Source organism: Arachis ipaensis, chromosome B3, assembly GCF_059453495.1.
Source record: "Arachis ipaensis isolate K30076 ecotype BB chromosome B3, ASM5945349v1, whole genome shotgun sequence".
NCBI lineage: Eukaryota > Viridiplantae > Streptophyta > Magnoliopsida > Fabales > Fabaceae > Arachis > Arachis ipaensis.
Genome location: NC_142438.1, coordinates 75,579,588 through 75,594,852, shown reverse-complemented (window position 1 = coordinate 75,594,852; position 15,265 = coordinate 75,579,588). Strand labels below are relative to the sequence as shown.

The window sequence follows — 15,265 nt, the reverse complement described above, 5'->3', positions numbered from 1 at the left end:
TAGAAAAAAATTAAGTAATTTAAAACACTTGAATAAATTATTAGATAAAAATTAATATATGTTTTAAATCATATTTATTTTTGTTAATTCTCAAAACTCAATCTAAGATATATGGAGTTAAAAATATTCTAATTTTCTGATGATGATAAACCAAATATAATTCTAAAATTGTATTGATTCCGGGAAATAATAAACATTAACAATAAAGATCTTCAATATATATGATATCTCAAAGTAGAAAAAATTGAATAAAATATTAGAAAATCTCAGCACAAGTACTTATAGAACTAATATGAGCAATATAACATAGGAAACTTATCACGTATTCCATTGTATTTTAGGAAAACATTTTGTTCCATTCCATTTTCACCATTTAGATTTAATATAAAAGAATATGAACGGCGCAGATTCTAGTTACACAACTGTTGTGGACTGCAATGGAAAATAGTGCATGGTGGGGATGTCACTGTTCCACCCCTTGGTCCAACTTGATTGGAAGGTAGCTTTGTGTGGGTATTTACTTGACCGTAAATGGATTAATAAATATGTTTCTTCTTTTAAAGTGTTTGTTTTTGATAGGATGACTAATTTGAATGTAGAGTAATATCCTAAATTAATTCCTACAAAATTTATAGTTGGATATTTTAATTTTTAATAAATTTTAATTATTAAATTAGTTTCTAAATTTTTATTTTGTTAGACAAATCAATTCTCACATTAAATTATTTGTTTAAATAAAGGAAATAATCTTTGAATTTTAATTTTTTTTAGATTAATATGTTTTTATTAAATGAATGATACAGACTGACTAATTTTTTTTTTTTATTAAAAATTGACGTAAAAATTGATATGTTTATCAAAATTAAAGATTAACGATTAATTTGGTGATTCAAATTTATTAAGGGTTAAATTGTCCAACTAAAAATATTTTTGGTGATTGATTTGGTATATTACTCTTGAATGTATTGATAGGATGAAAATCTAGATGAGTAAAAAGATGATATATGCATGGATTATTATCTGTGTCAATATTTTTTTTTAAATATATATTATGTAATATACTAAAATAATCTTTTAGGATTAATTTTAGAAAGATTAAGATATTTTTTGCTAATTAATACTTTTTTAAGGATTAAGATTCTTTAAGTGCTATAGAAATTAAAATTTGATTGTAAAATGACTAAAGTAGTCTGTTTATTGATTTTAAAAACACCAAAATACCATTTTAATAAAGCTTGGTTTTTACATCATAACTATTTTAGATGAGATTTCATGCTCTCAATAATTTAATTTTCCTCTAAAATATTATCATTATCATTATTATTGTTATTCATCTAATATTTAGTAATTACAGTAATAATTACTTTCTTAATTAATAATATTAAAAAAAAATTTAATCATTCATATATATGATTTACTTATTTTTATTAATTTCTTATATATATATATACTAGTTCTACCCGTGTCAAGCACGAGAACATAGTAGCAAAGATCTTGAATCGTGAATCACAAGATGCTGGTGGGATGAAACTAAACAATAACACGTTCGCAACAAATAATTACAGATTTAAAGGGAATAACACCTTCAAAGCAAGGCAAGAGAGCTGAACAACGAAGATTTTGGTCACTACCGAACGGCAGGAAGTAAATTGACAAAAACCTCTCGGTAGACAACATTAATAGTATGATTTGAGACTATACCACTAGAATCAACAACCAAGATCTTGAGGCCCAAGGCACTGTTGACTCAAGAGAGTGCAACATAAAGCTGACCATGTGTGAAAATTGGCGTTGAAAGATACACACCAACATTTGATAGTGTCTGTCCTTGAGACTTATTTATGGTCATTGCAAAGTAAAGTAGAATTGGAAACTGTCTTCGGGTAAACTTGATTGGTAATGTTTCATTATTAGGGACCATATTCATTCTAGGAATAAATACAACATGACCAACATTACGACCCGATAATATGACGCACTTAATATATGATCACCAAGTTGCCTAACTTGCATCTGTGTACTGTTGCACAATCCATTAGATTGGTCAATATTACAAAGAAGCATGACAGGGACACCAATTTTAAGAACTAACCTGTGTTGTGGAATACCAGAATACCAGAACAATTCAATGCATTCAACGACTCTGTGCTCATCGTGTATAATTCAGATTCTAAGTGACCATCTTCGTTCAATAGTGTGTCAGAACTCAGATAAACCTTTTCATTGCCAGGGAGTAAAGACATGACATGATTGTTAACTTTCATGACAACATCAAGTGTCGGTGCCAATATACTTCTGTCCTTAAAATAGTCCACGCTAGAAATATGCAGTAACACATCAGGATAAACGAACAACACCAGATCGTGAAGAGCTGGTAACTCAATATCCAATAGCAATTTGTCCGGTATCCTAATCACTGATTCGCCATCTATACTGTCTCCTAATAACCCATCACCTAACTGAAGCAGCCAGTCAGCAAATTTCTTTAACTCCACACTGCGGTGATCTTGCGGGCCCCACACAGCCTCATGTTTTCGGTTAATTACAACACCTGGCAAGACTGCCACAAGTACAAACAATTCATACATGCATGAACAATATCCTCTCGAGAACCATGAGGAATGACAGGCAATATCTGACGAAAATCACCTCCAAGAACAACAACTTTTCCACCAAACAGGGCATCAGGCTTAGATCCATGATTAAAACGAAGAACATCTTTAGGGCACTTGTCAAGTGCTTCGTAGAAAAATTTGTTTAACATAGGTGCCTCATCCCATATAATTAATTTTAAAGATGAAATAAGATGTGCCAAAGGCATGCCCTGTCTTATATTACATATGGAATCTTGGTTAACACTAAGCAGAACCTTAAATCGTGAATGAGCAGTTCGGCCATTTGGTAACAATAATGTTGCAATTTCGCTAGATGCAACGTTGAGAACAATTTGACCTTTCGACCTTATCGAAGTGGATAGTGAATTCCAAAGAAAAGTCTTCCCAGTTCCACCATATCCATACACAAAGAAAAATCCACCCATGTCACGGCTGACTGCATTAAAGATTGTATCGTACGCAACACGCTAGTTTTGATTTAAGCGGGAAACTAAATCGACAGAAATAGTTGCCAACTCGTTCTTATTGAAATTGAGCTCATCAAGGAACACCGTGTCACGAGGCTCTACGGAATCCAGCAAATCCGGAAACGGCAGGTCGCTAAATTCTTTTAGGGTCCTACCATTCAACTGCAACAATTCTTCAATCTTGGCGAGAGTGGTGGACATGATCTCGTTAGCGAAACGCTCGAAACCTAAATCCACAACAGAAAAGATGAATGTAACAAAACACTTTGGCACGATAATAAAATTTAACTCGGAAAAAACACAAGAAACAATTAATAAAAAGATTTTTTTTTACAATCAAATGTGAATTTAGCATTAGAAAAATATAATGGTGCCAACTAACGCAAATTTTACTTGGAATCTATCTGTTGTCAAACATTATGTCATCTGCACAATATTTCCAACATTGTTCTCAAACGATATCAGGGCGAATAATGTTATTCGACATCAAAAGCATCGCAAAGAACCTCCTGATATAAGATGGTGACGCCCATGAACTGGCTTCATTTATTGCATCAATGAATTTTTTATCATCTTGCAAAAGCCCGATAGCATAACATGCTTGTTTGTATGTGTCATGGACAACTCCATCAACGGACTGAATATCAGCAAATGTCTGACACCCTTTTTGATAATTCAATAACATATGAAGATAGTACTCCTCTCTGTGAGACTGAGGAATATGGATGAGACGACCGATCACATGACCTTGCTTCCGAGGCTTCCAAATATGTCCCTGCTTATCCCAAACAAAATACGACGGCATCTCCGCGAAAGTCAGCCTACGGGCAGCATCAAATTTGTTGTTAACCTCCATCCATCCAATAAACATATTATCTTTTGATTCTGCACTCTCAATTACATTTTCAATAAGCTGATGATCTTCGTATAAAATATTTTGCTCATTCAGCAGATGGAATGGTAGGCGAATGACGTTAGGCTCTTTGAATTGAATCTCAAAACCAAAGAGCCTCCAAGAATCCTCGCACGTAGATATATATCGACAATCATAGTAATTTTGAATTTCATCCACAGTAACAACCGAATCATTTGAATTGTGGGATCGGAAGAAGGACGCAGTCACACGATCATTACCTTTATGTATATACTTAAAAAAAATACTTAATGGCAGACGTTTGGCAAGTGTACTCAACATTTATGTGACAACCATACTTGATAAACCACTATTTTGTGGTTTATTTTGTATTAAATTGAGTGGATTTTATCTATTATTCTCACACTTATGCATATAATTCGCATGTTTTACATTTTCCTTCCCAATTTTGTGCTACGATTGAAAACTTGCTTCTTTGGCCTAAATTTGCTAATTTTTAATCCTCTTTTATTACCATCGATGTCGTGATATGTTTGTCAAGTATTTTTAGGATTTATAGGGCAGGAATGACTTAGAGGATGGAAAGGAAGCATGCAAAAGTGAAAGGAACACAAGAAATTGAAGTTTTGAGAAGCTGGCAGCGACGCGTATACATGGACGACACGTACGCGTGACTGGTGCATTTGACAGATGACGCGCACACATGGACAATGCCTACGCATGGCCAGTAAAAAATCCTAGCGACGCGTACGCGTGGTTGGATTTAATACTTGAGAAGCAACTTTGTATTATATGGAACAATGAATCAATTGTCAACATCAACATTTTTCTTATTAATGGTTTGACCATTATTTGAACGTTTATACTTTGGGAAACTGCATTATCTATTACTGTTTTCTCATGGAAGGCCATCGGATAGAACTTTGAACACTTTTCCTTGACCATGCACGGACTGCTCATATTTAGCACCCCACATGGAACATGAACCATGAACTTTTGGACTAATTTGTAGAGCTTAGGTTGCATGTGTTCGTCAGGTATCTCCGCCGAGATATGCTGCTCAATATCATTGGAGGATCTTGGTTTCTCATTTTGTTAAATAAACAACAAAATGTGACAGTGTGGAAGGCCACACATCTGGAATTCAACTGTATAGACAACTGAAATATTCCAAAGAAAAAAAAAAGCAGACTATGTAAGGGGAAAAACAACACAGGATACAAAATAGACTAACATAGCAGTAGGAAGTTGGAAAAGATACAGTGAAAAATGCTTACTTGCTTTTTGCTTTCCAAATATAGATCCATTCTTTAAGTCTTTTAGTAATTTGTCCAACTTGATTTTTAAACACTCTACAGATGATGTCTGGCCTGTCACTTGCCTTTAGTGAATATTTGGCAACACATTCTTTAACCTCGTTCCACTCTGGGTTACATGTGATAGTAATAAAATAGCTAGGATAGCCGGCATACCTGCATATATCAAATGCATCTTTGCAATTGTTATACATGTATCGAGGAACACCCATAAAGGAGGATGGCAAGATAACTAGTCGACCAGTTTTGGCAGCTTGTGTTTCACCCTGAATTAGGCACTTATACAGCCCCTACAGTTAATGGGAGCAAAACTTGTTTTGACGGTGTCTATGATACTTCAATCTTCCAGCCTCAACCATGGTGTAACTATCCACTAAAAACTGTTGAAACAAGCATCTTGATTTTAGTAGTACTTCCAACTCATGTGATCTCATCTGAAGTCGAAAAGAAAAAAAATTCCCTCATGTTAATGGTTTCTCTCTTATAAGTATTCTGCTTAGATCTTTCTTCTGATATTAAAATGCCATTCCTAAAACCATCTTCTCTGTATGGAAATAGCAATGGATATTGGAGAGTTAGGTACTGAGGGTGATTAACATCAATTCGTTTCAAAAGGTTTGAATGTGTCTCGATGATCACATCTCTGGCAAGGTTTTTCGTATCAAAGTCACCTACAATAAGAGCTGCAACTTCAGACGTTGACGACAGATTATATCTTCTACCATCAGTACTCCTTTTCTTAATAAGACAGAGCCGAAGCGGAGTCATTGAATCTTGAGCAAATCTTTGCCTAGCATACCAAAACGACTTAGCAAGGGAGTTATGGGAATCAAGCATGTCTCTTAGTTCAGCTACAATTTTTCGATCAATGGATTTATGTTCACCAGAGTGCCTACAAAAACATCAACAGACTAAACAACTGAGATATCCAAGTAAGCCTATCATAAGTAGTGAACATATCAATAATTAAGCAGCTAGGCAGAAGGCACAAACAATGCAACTCACCTAATTGCGTCAATTATGTTTTGAACCTCATTCCCAGTATCATAAAAATATAGTTGGGCAAACTTTGGCTTGTTAGATTGTTGTGGCATTAAACTCCTTATGGAATGATAATTCTGGCTACTAATAACAAACATGGGAGGAGCGGTCTCCTTGTTAATTGTGTACTGTATCTTTTCTGACATGGATATAAATGAAAACATACCATTGAAAGACCTAATATGTTTTTGATAATGCATAGCTTGGTCATCACTACCATCCAACAACAACATCAATAGTGGAGGCGGAATTGGCAACAAAGGCAAAGTGACTTTGCCACTCATGCAACAAATGCCAAACAATATAGTGTTATTCGGCCCTGATTTTGCAAGGTGCTCGTGAATCCACATATTGGTCCCACAGAAAAAATATTTGTTCACAGGAAGCTTGATTGACCAAACATCTACCACAAGAAAATGAGCAAAAGGAACTAAATGATCCAGTTATGCATGCATGATGTAACGTGTGAAAAAAATCAAAGTGAATAAGAGGTTGACCTGGTTCAATAGTGGATGCAGAAGAGATATGCACTTCCAGAGTGTTGGCATGGGAAAAATGAGGAGCAGTCAGCTGAGATAAAGATGACTGCGAACAATCCTTGCATTACCATCGGTAAGAAGAATTTGGTAAACAATTCGAGATTAATTAAATAATTACAATTTATGTGTGCCACAATCCCTGCCAAAATCACGCAACAACCCTAGCTGCGGTTACTCTTGGTTGAAGACAGTGTGAATGCTGATCTGGAGTAGCACCGAACCAAATCATGGGGGACTTTGTTGTGATTTTTACCAATTAGTCGCATCTAACGCATTGGAAAAAGTTAAGATGCACATCATATCCAACCTCTTCTGGGTTATGGCACGCTTCCGATTGGCTCTTGTTCGAGAAATGTTGAACGAAGATAACGTTGCAACGCAAGCAAGTTGTTAGAGGCATGCTCAGAAGTTTCCAAGTAACCGTCGCGTAGTAAAATAATATAAACAAAACAAACTTAAAACAACCGGAATGCGCATGTCAACTAAATCATAGGAGCGGCCATCCAATCGAATGGCAGGAAACTCTAAGATGGGACTGTAACTGAATGGAAAATTAGTAATTGACAGATTGAGAATGTACAAATAACTATGGTAACGTCACCTTCCCTTGTTATAGCTGGTGTGGGGAATATGTCCGGTACACCCATCCGGCTCTGGGATGGCACATGTCGTTGTATGTTCGGATTATCTGCTATAATGTAAACAAAAGTTGAACCCGAATAAGGCAGATAGCAGCAGCAATTCAGTAGACCAACTATATCAGATTAACCTAGATAGCCAAAAAAATTGACTGGTTCCCTCCGGGAAAAAATGATGATCATTTATAAACAGAAACAGAGAAGGGCATATTGAGAGAAAAAACACAATGAAGTTGATAGCGGTTAACCAAAAACAAACCATTCTTGGAATAGTCAGCACGTAACAACGGTTGCAGTCGTCGCCTTTTGTTGCTCAGGAAAGCCATGCTGCGTTGCCTCGCAAGCTTACCATGGTGGTCCATGAACACAAACCAAGGGAAGGGAAAAATAACAACCTAACCAACGGCGTTAAACAGGGAAAACCATTTTGAGACAAATGAGTCAACGAGATCAGAGAATGCGGTACCTCAATTGTGTCTGGCCAGTAAGCAACGACTACTTGCTCAAGGAAAAGTCAGCAAACAGCTCGGGATTAGAGCGAATAAAATCGTTGGCTCACAAAAAACCTCCAGGCGGGAACAATTAAAAGCATCTTTGTCAACTCTAGCCATTATCTTTGACTTTGTCACTGGATATGGATTTTTTCTCCCTGTGAGTTAACAGAAGATCACTACCGGTGGATGCTCAGCAGGATCCGATGCCCCTGAAACACTGGTAATATTTAGTGAAACCAATTTTCTGAGATTGAAATATCCTTTTAAACTATCAAGTTGATGATATAGCATGATAAGGTAATAAGTATATTTAATATTAACGATAATTTGTTATATATGTTGATTAATGAGCAAAATTCATATATTTCGTTTTGAGCATGGCCAAGGAAAACAAAACCGATAACATCGACCACACAAAAATAGTTCTGATTTTAAAGTAACAAATTACACAACAAGCAAGGAAAATTATGATATAGTTACATTAGAGAAAACGAAAATAACATACAATAAAAAACTACGTAATTTAAACTAATGGATACTACTTTACAAAGGGTACTTAGAAATTCTTCGTTTTGTTTATTCGAAGAAAGGTTAGTTAAAATGAATGTAAGAAATATTTAAGTCAGGCATTTAAAAGAACGAAAAAAAATAAACATTTAACCTGATTGTGGAAAAATTGTAATTACAGAAGGAATAATGTAACAACATTAAAAGATCACCATAAACCAATATTTTAGTTTTATTGTCGTTCCTTGCTTTAAAAAATTAAAACAACTCTAATCTCCCATTTGTTTTGTGGGGAATCGGAAAGATTATAACTGACCCGAAAGCATGTGAGGAGGACAGGCATGGAAACCCGATCCAATTCAAATATAACTTTCCTTGAAACCTAGCCCAAAATTGATTCTGTATCTCAAGTTCGCATGAAAATTGCATTGCTGAAAAGAATGCGAAAATGAATAACCCGATGACGGAGCAATGTCGACCGTGGATCCCATCACGTTGCGGATGATGAGGTTTCATTTTTTTACCCATACTTTGTGCGCCTGCCAGGAAACCCGTGCAGTGTGCTAGCCGAAATAAAAAAATTGTGATTGGCAAGCTTGTTATAATGATAAATGGAAGAACGTAATTTTTTTTTATTTTAATGCAAACATATGTTAGCCGTATGGAAGAAACGTTGTTGTGAAGCATGTAATGCCAAACTGTGATAAAAAATGCATTGAATAGAGACACATGAACACAACACTACACAATCGGTTATCTCTTATAATGCACATTGTTTGCAATGGTGTTGAATACCCAACCGCTATAGATAAATGAGAGGCCAATATTCAATGGACAAAAAGGTTAGTTTCAATATGCAGCAAACTAAGTTGTTTTAACAAATATATATAAGTTCTGACATGCCATGAATGATAGGAATTTAATTCATGTATAATAAACAAACACATGTAAAGCCGTGACCCGATAGACCAATATGGTTCCACATAATGATCACGTTAAACAGCGAGACACTGTTAATTGAAGTCAATTATTTTGCATTAAATGGTTGCCAAGATTCAAGCAACACCTAGAAGCATTACAATAAATTAGCCATCGAACAATAAGGCACATCAACACGGATGTATGTGTGATGCGTAAAGATCATATGATTTTATAGAAACGAAATAGGAAAAGCTCTTTATTCAGCGTCCACAAAACGACACGCTTTATTTTATTAGAGCTCGATTCTGAACCAAAAGAACATGATCTCAGAGGTTTGTGGCTCTTGGATCATTGGTATCCTTCGTCATATACTTCTCAAATGCAGGAAGCAGGTTCTTGGATGCAGTGGATGGAGTATGGGAGGAGCCGCCACAATCAATTCTGAGACAGATCCATTTCACAAGAGTGTGGGCAATCATGGCTTCACAATCAATGGCCGAGATTGTAGTTTCCTTTGAGTTAGGAGGTGTGCTCAAAGTTACAACCCTGCTGACGTCGCCAGATCTAGCTGCATCATTATCGTAATCGCCCGGAATGATGGCCATGTTCTGCAAGTCAGCCTGCGATGAAAGCAATGTCAGGGTGGAAACCGCTTATATATATAGAGAAGTGAACAACGATCGATCTAACAAATCTATAAGGAATGCAATGTTAAGATAATCCAAGAAACTTACCTGATTAAGGTGTTTTTGAGCAGCAAGTGACATGATAATGTTAGGATCAGAACATATCCTAGAAACTGTGATAACGCACAGTTGAAATTTATTTAGGCTGTCTAGCCTCACAGTTAACTTGATCAGAAGAGTCTTTCCAATTAGTGCATTAAGCTCTTCTAGAAAATAATCCCTTGCATAACCCTTTGCATGCAAAAAAGAAAAGGTCAGTCCTCGAGAGTTGACTTAAAGAGCTAATTGAAAATAAAATAGAAATCATGCACCTTAGTGACGGCAACACACCGAAGATCAGCAGCAGACACTACTACAAGAAAAAGCAATATTTGTAACAAAAAAAATTGTTACAAGAAATCGAAATTTTGAAACAAAAGAAATTTGTAACAAAAAAAGGGGCCGTTGCAGTATGTCCCGTTACAAAAAGTTTTTGTAACAAAAAATAAAACTGTTACAATTCAAGATAATATTTTGTAACAAATTTTTCTGATACAAAAAACCAAAAGCCGTTTGATGAGCGGATAATTTATACGCTTTTTGGCATTGTTTTTAGTATGTTTTTAGTATGATTTAGTTAGTTTTTATTATATTTTTATTAGTTTTTAAATAAAAATCATATTTTTGGACTTTACTATGAGTTTGTGTGTTTTTCTGTAATTTCAGGTATTTTCTGGCTGAAATTGAGGGAGCTGAGCAAAGATCTGATTCAGGTTGAAAAAGGACTGCAGATGCTGTTGGATTCTGACCTCCCTGCACTCGAAATGGATTTTCTGGAGCTACAGGTGTCCAAATGGCACGTTCTCAATTGCGTTGGAAACTAGACATCTAGAGCTTTCCAGAAATATATAATAATCTATACTTTGCTCAAGGATAGACAATGTAAACTGGCGTTCAATGCCAGTTTCATGTTGCAGTCTGGCGTCAAACGCCAGAAACAGGTTACAGATTGGAGTTGAACGCCATAAACAGGTTACAACCTGGCGTTCAACTCCAGAAACAGCCTAGGCACGTGAGAAGCTTAAGTCTCAGCCCCAGCACACACCAAGTGGCCCCCAAAAGTGGATTTCTACACCAATTATCTTAGTTTATTCATTTTCTGTAAACCTAGGTTACTAGTTTAGTATTTAAACAACTTTTAGAGATTTATTTTGCAACTCATGACATTTTAGATCTGAACTTTGTACTCTTTGACAGCATGAGTCTCTGAACTCCATTTTTGGGGGTGAGGAGCTCTGCTGTGTTTCGATGAATTAATGCAACTATTTCTGTTTTTTATTCAAACACGCTTGTTTCTATCTAAGATGTTTATTCGCACTTCAATATGATGGATGTGATGATCTGTGACACTCATCATCATCCTCAACCTATTAACGCGTGCCTGACAACCACCTCCGTTCTACCTTCGATTGAATGAATATCTCTTGGATTCCTTAATCAGAATCTTCGTGGTATAAGCTAGAATCCATTGGCAGCATTCTTGAGAATCCAGAAAGTCTAAACCTTGTCTGTGGTATTCCGAGTAGGATTCAGGGATTGAATGACTGTGACGAGCTTCAAACTCACAAGGGCTGGGCGTAGTGACAGACGCAAAAGGATCAATGGATCCTATTCCAACATGAGTGGGAACCGACAGATGATTAGCCGTGCGGTGACAGCGCACCTAGACCTTTTTCACTGAGAGGACGGATGGTAGCCATTGACAACGGTGATCCACCAACACACAGCTTGCCATAGGAGGAACCTTGCGTGGGTGAAGAAGAAGACAGGGAGAAAGCAGAGATTCAGAAGACAAAGCATCTCCAAAACTCCAACATATTCTTCATTACTGCAGAACAAGTATTTAATTCATGCTCTTTTATTCTTCGCAATTCATACTGATAATTATAATTGATTTTCTAACTAAGATTTACAAGATAACTATAGATTGCTTCAAACCAACAATCTCCGTGGGATCGACCCTTACTCACGTAAGGTATTACTTGGACGACCCAATGCACTTGCTGGTTAGTGGTACGAGTTGTGAAACGTGTGATTCACAATTCGTGCACCAAGTTTTTGGCGCCGTTGCCGGGGATTGTTCGAGTTTGAACAACTGACGGTTTATCCTGTTGCTTAGATTAGGAAGATTTTGTCTTTTGGGTCAGAGTCTTTTACTTTCTTTTCAAAAATCTTTCAAAAGATTTTTATTTTTCTTTATTAATCTGTGATTTGTCTTTGAGTCTTTTATTATTGTTCTTGTTAAAATTTTAGAATCCTTATTTTCTTTTTCAAAAATATTTTTTCGAAATTTTATTTTTTTTACTAATAATTGAATTTCTCTGTTTGAGTTTAGTTTTATATTTTAAGTTTGGTGTCAATTGAATGTCTTTATTTTTCTTTTAAATTTTTGAATTTCTATTCATTGTTCTTTCTTAATCTTCAAGTTGTTCTTGTTTATTTTCCTTGTTTGATCTTTAGTTTTTCTTGTTTTGTGATTTTTCTTATTTTTCTTATGTATTCTAGAATTATTGGTATCTAAAAAAAAAATAAAATATTTTTATACATTAAACACCTTGTTAAAATACTTTAAATTTATAACTCAATTGGCTAGAGCATTGTGTCTATGTTCTTGTGAATAATTGCTCCTTTGAGTCTTTCTTTCTAAAATCTTTTCAAAAATAATTTTTCGTTGATTAAATCTTGTGTCAAGTTTTAAGTTTGGTGTTTTCTTGTTAGTTCTTATTTAATTTTCGAAAATTAGTTTTTAGTTTTCTAAAAATTTTAAGTTTGGTGTTCTTTTTTTATGTTCTTGAGTTCTTTGAGTCTTTGACTTTTTGTTCTTCGTGTTCTTGTGAATTTTCAAGGTGTTCTTGAGTCTTTCTTGTGTTTTGATCTTAAAATTTTTAAGTTTGGTGTTCCTTGGTGTTTTTTCTCCAAATTTTCGAAAATAAAGAGCATTAGATCTAAAAATTTTAAGTTTTGTGTCTTTTTATTGTTTTTCTCTTTCCTCATTGAATTCAAAAATATCTTTTTCCTTTATTTTAATTGATTTTTCGAATTTTCCTTCTAAAAATTCAGATTTTATTTTTAAATTTTTTATTTTATCTTATCTTAGTTTTAAAATTTCAAAATTTAAATCTTTTTAAAAAAAAAAATCATATCTTTTTCAAAATCTTATCTTATCTTATTTCAAATTTCAAATTTTAACTTCCAAATTTCAAAATTCAAATTTCAAAATTCAAATTTCAAAACTTTTTAATTTAAATTCCTTATCTTCTCTTACCTAGCTTATCTTATCTTTTCTAACCTCAAATCTTAAAATCAAATCTTTTTCATATCTTTTATTTTATTTTATTTTATTTTCTTACAAGTATCTTTAATTTTAAGACATCTTTTTCAAAACTTCATAACCAATTTCTCTCTCTTCATTTTTTCGAAAATCCTCACCCACATCTTTTTCTAATCTTTTTAATTAATTAATTTAGTTTTCAATTTTCTTTTATTTATTTTTCTTCAAATTTTCGAAATTATAGTTAATTTTTCATTTATTTTATTTTATTTTAGTTTCGGTTTTCAAAAATATAAAAAATAAAAATATATTCTATTTGCTATTCATATCAATTCCCTTTTCTCCATCATGGATCTAAGTGGAATTGAACAGTCCAGAAGGACTCTGGGGTCATATGCCAACCCCACTACTACTTTATATGGGAGTAGTATCTGTATACCCTCCATTGGAGTCAGTAGCTTTGAGTTGAATCTTCAGCTCATTATCATGGTGCAGCAAAGTTGCCAGTATTTTAGTCTTCCTCAGGAAGAACCTACAGAGTTTCTGGCACAGTTTTTACAGATTGCTGACACAGTACATGATAAGGAAGTAGATCAGGATGTCTACTGATTATTACTGTTTCCATTTGCTGTAAAAGACCAAGCTAAGAGGTGGTTAAATAACCAACCTAAGACTAGCATAAGGACATGGAAACAGCTGTCAAAAAAATTCCTGAATCAATACTTCCCTCCAAAACGGATGACACAGCTAAGGCTGGACATCCAAGGCTTTAAACAAGGAGATAATGAATCTCTTTATGATGCCTGGGAGAGATACAGAGAGATGCTAAGAAAATGCCCCTTTGAAATGCTTTCAGAATGGGTGCAGTTAGACATCTTCTATTATGGGCTTACAGAGAAAGCTCAAATTTCTCTAGATCACTCAGCTGGTGGATCTATACACATGAGAAAGACAATTGAAGAGGCTCAAGAGCTTATTGATATAGTTGCCAGAAATCAGCATCTGTACCTAAATAGTGAATCTTCCATGAAAGAAGAGGCTAAAACAGTAACTGCTGAACTCAGTCCTGCAAAACAAATTACTGAATTCAATCAACAATTAGACTTTCTAACAAAACAGCTGGCCGAATTCAAGGAGATACTACAAGACACAAGAATGGCTAATATAAATATGGAGGTACAGTTGAAGCAAACAAAACAACAGTTATCAAAACAAATAACAGAAGAGTGCCAAGCAGTTCAATTAAGAAGTGGAAAAATATTAAATACCTCACTTCAAGGCAGCAGGAAGACAAGAAAAGAACAAACTGCTATCCAAAATTCCTCTGAGGACAGTAAGAGCCCAGAGAGGAATAACTCTGGCGTTCAAACGCCAGAAACAGGCAAGAATTTTGCGTCAAACGCCCAATGGAAGCTCAGTTCTGGCGTTCAAACGCCAGGAACAAGTAAGGAGTTGGCGTCCAACGCCACTCCAGCTTCTAACCCTGGCATTCAAATGCCAGTGAGGGATCAGACATACACAAGTGCTGATAACAACCCCTCTAAAAAGGCTTCTCCAACCACCTCTATAGGAAATAAACCTGCAGCAACTAAGGTTGAGGTATATAAAGCCAAGATACCTTATCCTCAAAAACTCCGCCAAGAGGAGCAGGATAAGCAATTTGCTCGCTTTGCAGATTATCTCAGGACTCTTGAAATAAAGATTCCATTTACAGAGGCACTTGAGCAAATACCTTCTTATGCCAAGTTCATGAAGGAGATCTTGAGTCATAAGAAGGATTGGAGAGAAACTGAAAGAGTTCTCCTCACTGAAGAATGCAGTGCAGTCATTCTGAAAAGCTTTCCAGAAAAGCTTAAA

General features: G+C 35.0%; 1 protein-coding gene and 1 pseudogene across 1 annotated transcript; both read right to left on the bottom strand.

Annotated features, from left to right (window-relative positions):
* Window positions 1-1,627: 1,627 nt before the first annotated feature.
* LOC148571165 (uncharacterized) lies at window positions 1,628-3,040 on the bottom strand (annotated as a pseudogene).
* Window positions 3,041-3,082: 42 nt separating this feature from the next.
* Window positions 3,083-7,852, bottom strand: LOC148571164 (uncharacterized). The gene is made up of 8 exons (XM_088507230.1): window positions 7,750-7,852; window positions 7,433-7,606; window positions 6,278-6,716; window positions 5,856-6,164; window positions 5,338-5,428; window positions 4,823-5,012; window positions 3,620-4,216; window positions 3,083-3,309 (listed from the first exon to the last, which is right to left on the bottom strand). Exons 1-8 carry the CDS (start codon window positions 7,850-7,852, stop codon window positions 3,083-3,085), a joined length of 2,130 nt encoding a protein of 709 aa, XP_088363356.1.
* Window positions 7,853-15,265: the final 7,413 nt, after the last annotated feature.

Bases quoted from the DNA above. Each gene is read 5' to 3' on its own strand.
- LOC148571164 (XM_088507230.1), bottom strand. From the start codon at position 7,852: ATGGACCACCATGGTAAGCTTGCGAGGCAACGCAGCATGGCTTTCCTG. The intron at 7,607-7,749 runs GTTTGTTTTTGG...AATCTGATATAG, and splicing joins TGCTGACTATTCCAAGAATG to TTGGTCTACTGAATTGCTGC. The intron at 6,717-7,432 runs GTACATTCTCAA...TTCTTGTGGTAG, and splicing joins TGACGTTACCATAGTTATTT to ATGTTTGGTCAATCAAGCTT.